The sequence below is a fragment of the Strigops habroptila genome, unplaced genomic scaffold, assembly GCF_004027225.2.
Source record: "Strigops habroptila isolate Jane unplaced genomic scaffold, bStrHab1.2.pri NW_022045628.1_ctg1, whole genome shotgun sequence".
In the NCBI taxonomy this organism is placed as follows: Eukaryota; Metazoa; Chordata; class Aves; order Psittaciformes; family Psittacidae; genus Strigops; species Strigops habroptila.
In genome coordinates this window covers 260,170-271,709 of record NW_022651105.1, presented here as the reverse complement: position 1 = coordinate 271,709, position 11,540 = coordinate 260,170, and the positions used below count along the sequence as shown (strand labels likewise).

Below are 11,540 nucleotides of genomic sequence, written 5' to 3'. Positions count from 1 at the left end.
TATGGGGGGTCTCGGTGGGGTCCCGCACTCTGTTTCCCATCCTGAGTGCACCGGGGGGGGCACCGGTGCCACGGTTCGACCCCCCCCACCCCGTGGTCCCCCCCGGTGGGGCCGGTTTTGGGGGGGTCCCCGGTGTCGGTTCATCGTTCCCCCCCCGCCCGGGGGGGGTGTGTGTGTGAGCACCCGCGAGGCCCCGCCCACCGCGGTGACTGACAGCCCCCCCGCCCAATGGGGGGGGGGCATGCCGGGAGATGTAGTCCCTCCCGCGGCCCCCCCCCTCCCCGCCGCCCGCCCGGGACCGGCGGGGACCGGGGGGGGGGGCACCGGGACCGGGAGGGGCGGGGAGGGGGGGGGGCAACGGGGCTGGGACCGATCCCGGTGGGGGGGGGGCCCCGGGAGCGATCGGGATCCGGACCCGAAGGGGGGGGTTGGGGTGGGGGGGAGCGGAGGAAAACCGGGGCTGAACCCCGCCGCCCCCTCCCCGTGCCCGAGCGGCGGAGCGGCCCCGGCGGCGCAAAATGGCCACGGCGCTGCACAAGCCCCTCAAATGGTGAGTGACCCCCCCACAGCCCCGGTACCGGCGGGGGGGGGGCACCGGGAGGGACGCCCGGGAGGGACACACCGGGATGGAGATACCGGTAAGGGCGGGGATAGAGCCTCCGGTACCGGGCGGGATGGAGCCACCGGTACGGGTGGGAGGGGAACCCCCCCCGCCTCCCCCCACCCCTGTATCAGCGGGAAGGGACCTACCGGGAATGGAGCCTCCGGTACCGGGCGGGATGGAGCCACCGGGAACGGAGGCTCTGGTACCGGGCGGGAGGGACTCCCCGGTATCAGCGGGAAGGGACCTACCGTGAATGGAGCCTCCGGTATCGGTCGGGAAGGATGGACCGGGGATGGAGCCTCCGGTATTGGCGGGGAGGGACCCACCGGGGATAGAACCTCCGGTACCGGTCGGGATGGAGCCTCCGGTACCGGAGGTGAGGGACCCACCGAGATCGGAGGCTCCGGTACCGGCCGGGATGGATCCACCGAGGATGGAGCACCCGGTACTGGCAGGGAGGGAGGCACCGAGACAGATCCCCGGGCTCCGGCGGGGATGGAACCTCCGGTTCCGGTCGGGAGGGACCTACCGGGGATGGAGCCTCCGGTACCGGCGGGGATGGATCCACCGGGAGGGATCCCCGGGCTCCGGCGGGAACGGAGCCTCCGGTACCGGTCGGGAGGGACCTACCGGGGATGGAGCCTCCGGTCCCGGCGGGAAGGGATCCCGGTTCCCGCTCCCGTTCCTGGTGCCCGCCCCGGTCCCACCGTCCGGCCGGCGCTGGGGGCGGGAGGACCCGTCCGTGGGGCCGGACCCCGCCCCCCCCGCTCCCGTGTGTCCCGTCCCGTCCCCCCCTCCCCGTGCCCCTCCCCCCACCCCCCCCGGGGCCCGGGACCCGGGACCCGGCGCCCCCCGCTGGCACCGGCCGCTCGCGCACCCGGGGGGGGGGTTCGCGGGTCCCGGACACGGGGCGGGGAGGGGGGGGTCTCCCTATCCCATAACGGGGCCGTGACCTGCCGGAGGGGGGTGTTGGGGTGCGGGGGGGAGGAGGGGTCCCTGTCTGGGGGTGCACCCTGACCCCAGCCGCGCCGGGGGAAAGAGGTTTGGGGTGGGGGTCAGGGTGGCGGTCCCGTGGTTTTGGGGTGCGGGTGTTGGGGGTTTTTGGGGGGAGGCCAGGGGGGTCCCGGGGGTTTTTGGGGTGCGGTTTTTGGGATGGTTTGGATGGGGGGGGTTCCTGGTGGGGGGTCTCGGAGATTTGGGGGGGGGTTAAGGGCTGGGAGATTTTGGGGTGAGGGTATTGGGGGGGTTCTGGAGGGGGTCTCGGGGGGTGTCCCGGTGTTTCGGGGTGTGGATCCGGGCTGACCCGTGCCTCGCAGCCCGGGGGTTGGGTGTGGGCCCGGGTTTTGGGTCCCAGTGTTTTGGGGTGCGGGTTCCGGTGTTTTTGGGGTGCGGGTTTCGGGGTGTCCGGTGTTTTGGGTGCGGGTCCCGGTATATTAAGGTGCGGGTCGGTCTGACCCGTACCCCGCAGCCCTGGTGCTGGGGTGCGGGTCGGAGGGTGTCCGGGTGTTTTGGGGTGCAGGTCACTCTGACGTGCCCCCAGCCCGGGTGTCGGGGGAGTTTTGGGGTGCGGGTCCCGGTGTTGTGTGCGGGTCCTAGTGCTGGGGTGCGGGTTGCTCTGATGTGCCCCCAGACCGGGTGTGGGGGGGGCTTGGGGTGCGGGTCCCGGTGTCGGGTGCGGGTCTCGATGTTGAGTGCGGGTCCAGGGGCCGGGTGCGAGTCCCATTGTTGGGATACGGGTCCCGGTGCCGGGTGCAGGTCCTGGTGTTGGGGTGCGGGTCTCGGTGGCGGGTGCAGGTCCCAGGGCTGGGTGCGGGTCCTGGTGTTGGGGTGCAGGTCTCGGTGCCGGGGTGCGGGTCCCGGTGTCGGGTTGCGGGTCCCGGTGTCGGTTGCGGGTCCCGGTGCCGGGTGCGGGTCCCGGTGCCGGGTGCGGGTGGCTCTGACCCGTGCCCCGCAGCCCGGGTGAGGAGTTCTACCGCGCGGCGCTGGAGCACTGCCGCAGCTACAACACGCGGCTCTGCGCCGAGCGCGGCTCCCGCCTCCCCTTCCTGGACAGCCAGACCGGGGTGGCCCAAAGCAACTGCTACATCTGGATGGAGCGGACCCACCGCCGCCCCGGTGAGACCCCCCCGGGCCCATCAGCCCCCCTGTGCCCGTGGCCTGGCTGGTTCAGAGGGGATCATGGTCATGGTCAGGGGGTGTCACGGGGGAGTCAGGGGGTGCCGGGGGGTCACGGTGTGGTCCCGGTTCCAGGCCTGTCCCCAGGGCAGCTCTACACGTACCCGGCGCGGTGCTGGCGCAAGAAGCGGCGCTTGAACATCCTGGAGGACCCGCGACTGCGGCCCTGTGAGCCATGGGGGGCATGAGGGGACATGGGGGGACATGGGGGGACATGGGGGGACAGCCTGACCCCCCCGTGACCCCCAGATTGTGAGGTGCCCCTGCGCAAGGAGGGGGCCCCAGGGCTGCCTGAGGGGCCGGTGCTGGAGGCGCTGCTCAGTGCGGAGCCCATGGACAGGAGGGGGGACACCAGGGAGGAGGAGACAGCGCTGGAGGGACCAGTGAGTCCGTCATCCATCATCCAGCCATCAACCCTCCATCCCTCCATCCCTCCATCCATCCATCCATCCATCTATCCATCCATCCATCCCTCCCTCCATCCATCCATCCATCCATCCCTGGTCCATCCATCCATCATCCATCCATCATCCATCCCTCCATCCATCCCTCCATCCATCCCTCCATCCATCCCTCCATCCATCCATCCATCCATCCCTGGTCCATCCATCCATCATCCATCCTTCCATCCATCCCTCCATCCATCATCCATCCATCCATCCATCCATCCATCCATCCATCCCTCCATCCATCCACTATCCATCCATCCCTCCATCCATCCATCCATCCATCCATCCCTGGTCCATCCATCCATCATCCATCCATCATCCATCCCTCCATCCATCCCTCCATCCATCCCTCCATCCATCCATCCATCCATCCCTGGTCCATCCATCCATCATCCATCCTTCCATCCATCCCTCCATCCATCCCTCCATCCATCCATCCATCCATCCCTGGTCCATCCATCCATCATCCATCCTTCCATCCATCCCTCCATCCATCATCCATCCATCCATCCATCCATCCATCCATCCATCCCTCCATCCATCCACTATCCATCCATCCCTCCATCCATCCATCCATCCATCCATCCCTGGTCCATCCATCCATCATCCATCCATCATCCATCCCTCCATCCATCCCTCCATCCATCCCTCCATCCATCCATCCATCCATCCCTGGTCCATCCATCCATCATCCATCCTTCCATCCATCCCTCCATCCATCCCTCCATCCATCCATTCATCCATCCATCCATCCATCCATCATCCATCCATCCATCCAAATATCATCCATCCATCCATCCATCCATCATCCATCCATCATCCATCCATCCATCATCCATCCCTCCAAACATCATCCATCCATCCAACCACCATCCATCCATCCATCCCTCCATCCATCATCCATCCATCCAACCACCATCCATCCATCCATCCATCCATCCATCCATCCATCCATCCATCATCCAAGCATCCATCCATCCATCCATCCAACCACCATCCATCCATCCATCATCCAAGCATCCATCCATCCATCCATCCATCCATCCATCCATCCATCCATCCAACCATCATCCATCCATCCATCCATCCATCCATCCATCCATCCATCCATCCATCATCCAACCATCATCCATCCATCCCTCCATCCATGGTCCATCCATGGTCCATCCATGGTCCCCCCTGTCCCCCCCCGCAGAAGCCTCCCCCGGGTGATTTCCCCCATGAGCCGGAGGGGGACGAGCTGGACGATGACCCCCCCCGCCGCAAGAACAAGGCCAAGGGCAAGGTGGGACCGGGGGGAGCCCCAAAACATGGGGGGGGGGCAAAAACCCATCCGTGGGGAGTCCTCACACACGGGGGGGGCGGGTTCACACACGGGGGTTCCCCAAGGTGCAAGGGGGGTCCCCAAGACCCAATTGGCAGGGTCCCCCACATCCAGAAAGGGGTCACACTGGGGGGGTCCCTAAAACCCGCATGGGGGGTTCTTACACACGGGGGGGATCCTCCACATCCGGAGGGGGTTCCCCAAGACCCGTGAAGGTCCCCAAGACCCGAAGGGGGGGTCCCCAAGATGCAAGGGGGGTTCCCAAGACACAGAGTGGGGTCCCTATGACTTGGAGGGGTCCTTACACACAGGGGGGTTCCTCAAGACCTGAAGGGGGGTCCCCAAGATTATGGGGGGTCTCCAAGATGTAAGGCGGGGTCCCTAAGACCCAGAGGGGAGGGTCCTCACACACAAGGGGGGGTCCCCAGCACTTGGGGGTTTCCCCAAGACCCGAAGAGGGGGTCCCCAAACCCAAAGAGGGGGTTCCCCAAGATGCAATGGTGGGGTCCCCAAACCCAAAGGGAGAGGTTCCCCAAGATGCAATGGGGGGTCCCCAAACCCAAAGGGAGGTGTTCCTTAAGATGCAATGGGGGGGTCCCCAAACCCAAAGGGGGGGTTCCCCAAGATGCAATGGGGGGTTCCCCAAGATGCAATGGGAGGGTCCCCAAACCCAAAGGGGGGGTTCCCCAAGATGCAATGGGAGGGTCCCCAAACCCAAAAAGGGGGTTCCCCAAGCTGCAATGGGGGGTCCCCAAGATGCAATGGGGGGGTCCCCAAACCCAAAGAGGGGGTTCCCCAAGCTGCAATGGGGGGGTCCTCAAACCCAAAGGGGGGGTTCCCTAAGATGCAATGGGGGGGTCCCCAAACCCAAAGGGGGGGTTCCCTAAGATGCAAAGAGGGGGTCCCCAAGACGCAATGGGAGGGTCCCCAAACCCAAAGGGGGGGTTCCCTAAGGTGCAATGGGGGTGTCCCCAAGACACAATGGGAGGGTCCCCAAACCCAAAGCGGGGGTTCCCCAAGATGTAATGGGCGGGTTCCCAAGATGCAAGGGGGGGGTCCCCAAGATGCAATGGGGGGGTCCCCAAACCCAGAGGAAGGGTTCCCCAAGATGCAATGGGGGAGTCCCCAAACTCAAAAGGGGGGTTCCCCGAGATGCAACGGGGGATTCCCCAGGGTGCAATGGGGGGGTCCCCAAGATGCAATGAGAGGGTCCCCAAACCCAAAAAGGGGGGGTTCCCCAAGATGCAATGGGGGGGTCCCCAAACCCAAAGGGGGGGTTCCCCAAGATGCAACGGGGGGGTCCCCAAACCCAAAGCGGGGGCTCCCCAAGATGCGCTGGGGGGGTCCCCAAACCCAAAGGGGGGGTTCCCCAAGATGCAATGAGAGGGTCCCCAAATCCAAGGGGGGTGTTTCCCCCCCCGACCGCCCCGTCCCCGTCCCCCCCCCCCCCAGACGTGCGGGCTGGGGGCGGTGCGGAAGCGCCAGGAGCCGCCGGCGCTGGAGGAGCGGGACAAGCCCTACGTGTGCGACAGTGAGTGGGGGGGCTCGGGAGGGACGGGGGGCGATGGGGGGCGATGGGGGGCGATGGGGGGGGGGGGTCTGACCCCGTGTCCTCTCCCGCAGTCTGCGGGAAGCGCTACAAGAACCGCCCGGGGCTGAGCTACCATTACACACACACGCACTTGGCCGAGGAGGAGGGCGAGGAGCTGGGCGAGCGCCCCGCGCCCCCCCGCAGGAACCACCATAAGCGTGAGTGGGGGGCGCTGGGGGAGCCCCGACCCCAACTGGGGGGGTCCCAGTCCCAAATGGGGGGTCCCAGCCCTGCCTTTGGGAGAGGGAGTTTGGGGGGGGGGGCGGGAAGCTTGGGATAATTTGGGGGTGATGGGGGCGTCCCTGCTCCATTCTGGGGGGGTCCATCCCGGGGTGCTCTCGGGGGGGGTCACCCCCTTTTGCTCCTTCCTCCCCCCCAATAGAGTTTTACAAAGAGTTGAACTGGGTCCCTGAAAACCAGCGCCGGAGCACAGGTACACCCCCCCCCCCAATACACCCCCATAGCCCCCCCATTGCTGCCGCCCCGCCAGATGGGGCTCGGGGAAGGGGGGTCCTGGGTGACCCCGCTGCCCTCCCCTCCCCCAAACCCCCCCCGCAGCCGGCGCCCTCCCCCCCGCGCCCCCCCCCGCGGGGGCTCCCTGCGGCTTCTGCCTGGGGGGGTCCCGCCGGGCCCCGGCGTGTCCCGAGGAGCTGATCGCGTGTGCGGACTGCGGCCGGGCAGGTACCGCCCCCCCCGGGCCCCCCCGCACCCCCTGCACCCCGACACCCCATTGACCCCCGTGTACCCCCTGCACCCCGATACCTCATAGACCCCCCTGTACCCCCCTGTACCCCATAGACCCTCCTGCACCCCAATTGCACCCCAACACCCCATAGACCCCCCCTGCACTCCAACTGCACCCCGACACCCCATAGACCCTCCTGCACCCCAATTGCACCCCAACACCCCATAGACCCCCCCTGCACTCCAACTGCACCCCGACACCCCATTGACCCCCCTGTACCCCCTGCACCCCGAAACCCCATAGACCCCCCTGTACCCCAACTGCACCCCGACACCCCATAGACCCCCCTGCACCCCAACTGCACCCCAATGACCCCATAGACCCCTCTGCACCCCAACTGTACCCCGACACCCCATAGACCCCCCTGCACCCCAACTGCACCTCGATACCCCATAGACCCCCCTGCAACCCAACTGCGCCCCAACACCCCATAGACCCCCCTGCACCCCAACTGCACCCCAACACCCCATAGACCTCCCTGCACCCCGATAACCCATAGATCCCCCTCACTGCACCCCAACTGCACCCGACACGCCATAGACCCCCCTGCACCCCAACTGCACCCCAATGACCCCATAGACTCCCCTTCACCCCAACTGTACCCCGACACGCCATAGACCCCCCTGCACCCCAACTGCACCTCGATACCCCATAGACCCCCCTGCACCCCAACTGCACCCCAACACCCCATAGACCCGCCCTGCACCCCAACTGCAGCCTGATACCCCATAGACTCCTCCTGCCCCCCAACTGAACCCAAACACCCCATAGACCCCCCTGCACCCCAACTGCACCCCGACACTCCATAGACCCCCCTGCACCCCAAGTGCACCCCAACACCCCATAGACCCCCCCTGCACCCCCTGCACCCCAACTGCACCCCGACACCCCATAGACCCCCCTGCACCCCGATAACCCATAGATCCCCTTCACTGCACCCCAACTGCACCCCAACACCCCATAGTCCCCCGTGCACCCCGATAACCCATAGATCCTCCTCACTGCACCCCGACACGCCATAGACCCCCCTGCACCCCAACTGCACCCCAATGACCCCATAGACTCCCCTTCACCCCAACTGTACCCCGACACCCCATAGACCCCCCTGCACCCCAACTGCACCTCGATACCCCATAGACCCCCCTGCACCCCAACTGCACCCCAACACCCCATAGACCCCTCTGCACCCCAACTGCACCCCAACACCCCATAGACCTCCCTGCACCCCGATAACCCATAGATCCCCCTCACTGCACCCCAACTGCACCCGACACGCCATAGACCCCCCTGCACCCCAACTGCACCCCAATGACCCCATAGACTCCCCTTCACCCCAACTGTACCCCGACACGCCATAGACCCCCTGCACCCCAACTGCACCCCAACTGCACCCCATAAACCCCCCTGCACCCCAACTGCACCCCGATACCCCATAGACCCCCCTGCACCCCAACTGCACCCCGATACCCCCTAGACCCCCTGCAACCCAACTGCACCCCAACACCCCATAGACCCGCCCTGCACCCCAACTGCAGCCTGATACCCCATAGACTCCTCCTGCCCCCCAACTGAACCCAAACACTCCATAGACCCCCCTGCACCCCAAGTGCACCCCAACACCCCATAGACCCCCCCTGCACCCCCTGCACCCCAACTGCACCCCGACACCCCATAGACCCCCCTGCACCCCGATAACCCATAGATCCCCTTCACTGCACCCCAACTGCACCCCGACACCCCATACTCCCCCCTGCACCCCGACACCCCGTAGCTCCCCCCGCACCCCAAGCGCCCCCCATGAGCGCGTGCCCCGCGCAGGGCACCCCTCGTGCCTGCAGTTCACGGTGAGCATGGCGGCCGCGGTGCGCACCTACCGCTGGCAGTGCATCGAGTGCAAGTCCTGCAGCCTCTGCGGCACCGCCGAGAACGACGTACGCACCCCAAAACCCCCCGGACACCCCAAAACCCCCCCCAGCACCCCAAAACCCCCCCGGACACCCCCAAACACCCCCAGCGCCCCAAAACACCCCCAGACACCTCCCAGCGCCCCAAACCCCTCCCGGAACCCCCAAACACCCCCAGCACGCCAAAACCTCCCCAGAACCCCCCAAACACCCCCAGCACCCCAAAACCAACCCCAGGTCCCCCCAAACACCCTCAGCACCCCAAAACACCCCCCGAGCCCCCCAGCACCTCCCAGCACCCCAAAACCCTCCCGAACCCCCCCAACACCCCCAGCACCCCAAAACCCCCCCAGAGCCCCTCAGACACCCCCCAGCATCCCAATACCCCCCCGGAACCCCCCAACACCCCCACCACCCTAAAACCCCCCCAGGCCCCCCCAAACTCCCCCAGAACCCCAAAACCCCCCTAGCACGCCAAAACACCCCCAACACCCCCACCACCCTAAAACCCCCCCAGGCCCCCCCAAACCCCCCCAGAACCCCAAAACCCCCCTAGCACCCCAAAACACCCCCAACCACTCCCGGCATCCCCCAAAACCCCCCAGCACCCCAAAACCCCCCAGGCCCCCCCAAACACCTCCCAGCACCCCAAAACACCCCTGGACCCTCCCAAACACCCCCAGCACCCCAAAACCCCACCGAACCCCCCTAAACACCCCCAGCACCCCAAAACTCCTCCGGGCACCCCAAACACCCCCCAGCACCCCAAACCCCCCCCAACCCCCCCAAACACCCCCCAACGACTCCCAGCACCCTAAAACCCCCCCAGCACCTCCAAACACCCCCAAACCCCCAGCACCCCAAAAGCCCCCGAGCCCCCCCAAACACCCCCAGCACTCCAAAACCACCCCAAAACCCCCCTGGAACACCCCCAACCACCCCCAGCACCCCAAAACCACCCCCAACCACCCTGAAACACCCCAAAAGACCCTGAAACACCCCCAAAACACCCCAAACCCCCCCGAATACCCCTAACCCACCCTGGAACACCCTCAAACATATCCAGCACCCCAAAACCACCCCCAACACCCTGAAACACCCCAAAACCACCCCCAAAACCACACTGAAACGCCTCAAAAGACCTTGAAACACCCCAAAACCCTCCCCAAAACACCCCAAAACCACCCTAAAACACCTCAAACCCACCCTGGAACACCCCGAAACACCCTAAACCACCCCAAAACTGCCCCAAACCAACCCCAAACCACCCTAAACCACCCCTCCTGCACCCCAAACACTCTGAAACACCCCAAAACCCCATGCCAAAAAAACCCAAAACCACCCCAAAACCACCCCAAAATGACCTCGAAACACCTGAAGACACCCCCCGCACCCCAAAACACCCCTCTACACCCCAAGCAACCCCAAACCGCCCCCTGCACCCCCAAAATATCCCCCAAAACACCCCCTAGACCCACCCCCTGCACCCCAAAACCACCTCGAACCCCACAAATCATCCCCCTGACCTCCCCAAACACCCCCTGAACCCCCAACACTTCCCCCTGTACCCCAAAACCACTCTGAAACACCCCCCCAAACCACTGAACCCCAAAACCACCCCGACCCTCCCATTGTGCCCCCCCCAGGATCAGCTGCTGTTCTGCGACGATTGCGACCGGGGGTACCACATGTACTGCCTGAGCCCCCCCATGGCCGAGCCCCCCGAAGGTCAGTGCGGGCCCTGGGGGGGGTGGGGGGTGTTTTGGGGGTGCCCCCCCCCCCCATTGACCCCCCCTTTGTGTGTGTGTCCCCCCCGCAGGCAGTTGGAGCTGCCACCTCTGTCTGCGGCAGCTGAAGGACAAGGCCTCAGCCTTCATCACCCTCACTTAGGGGGGGGGACCCCCCCTGCACCCCTCACCCCGCACCCCCCCCGCACCCCAAATCCTGCCTAAACCCCCCCAACCCCCTCCCCCCGCACCCCAAAACCTGCCAAAAGCCATAATGGAGATGGGGGGGTTGGTGGGGGGGGTGTCAATGCGTTGCATGATGGGAAAATTGGGGCTCCCCCCCCCCCCCCCGGGTGTTAATTATTTATAATGGGGGGGGTTAATTTGGGGACACCCCCCCCGGGGTTGGGGGGGGCGGATGTTGCTGGTGCAAAACAAAAGGGGGGGAAGGGAAAAGGGGGGGGAGTCCCATGGGTGTTATGGGGTGTTGTGGCCCCCCCCCCCAATTGAACTGGCCCCCCCCCCCCATCGTGGTGTCGTTGGTGTGAGCTGTGAGTGTCTGTGCATTAAACTGTGACAGAGAGACCCCCCCGTCATTGACCCCCCCCAGCACCCAAACCGGGACTCCTGCACCCCGAATGGGACCCCAGCACCCCAAATGGGACCCCTGCACCCCAAAATGGGACCCCTGGGCCCAAAACCGGGACCCCAGCACCCCAAATTGGGACCCCTGCGCCCCAAACCGGGACCCCAGCACCCCAAACTGGGATCCCTGCACCTCAAATTGGGACCCCAGCACCCCAAACCGGGACACCAGCACCCCAAATGGGACCACTGCACCCCAAAATGGGACCCCAGCACCCCAGATTGGGACCCCTGCACCCCAAACCGGGACCCAGATACCCCAAACTGAGACCCCAGCACTCAAAATGGGACACTTGCATTCCAAATGGGACCCCAGCACCCAAAGTGGGACCCCAGCATCCCAAATCGGGACTCCAGCACCCCAAAGTGGGACCCC

At 65.7% G+C, this 11,540-nt stretch overlaps 1 protein-coding gene across 2 annotated transcripts; it reads left to right on the top strand.

The window, feature by feature from the left end:
- The first annotated feature begins 255 nt into the window (after nt 1-255).
- DPF1 (double PHD fingers 1) lies at nt 256-11,104 on the top strand. 2 transcript variants are annotated; one of them, XM_030475040.1, is made up of 12 exons: nt 256-550; nt 2,559-2,719; nt 2,855-2,947; nt 3,029-3,162; nt 4,424-4,513; nt 6,005-6,083; nt 6,176-6,301; nt 6,526-6,576; nt 6,702-6,824; nt 8,707-8,819; nt 10,439-10,520; nt 10,612-11,104. In XM_030475040.1, exons 1-12 carry the CDS (start codon nt 519-521, stop codon nt 10,680-10,682), a joined length of 1,155 nt encoding a protein of 384 aa, XP_030330900.1. In that variant the 5' UTR covers nt 256-518; the 3' UTR covers nt 10,683-11,104. The 2 variants fall into 2 exon arrangements, with proteins under 2 accessions (XP_030330900.1, XP_030330901.1); XM_030475041.1 differs by lacking the exon at nt 6,702-6,824 and having other exon boundaries at nt 273-550.
- Nucleotides 11,105-11,540: the final 436 nt, after the last annotated feature.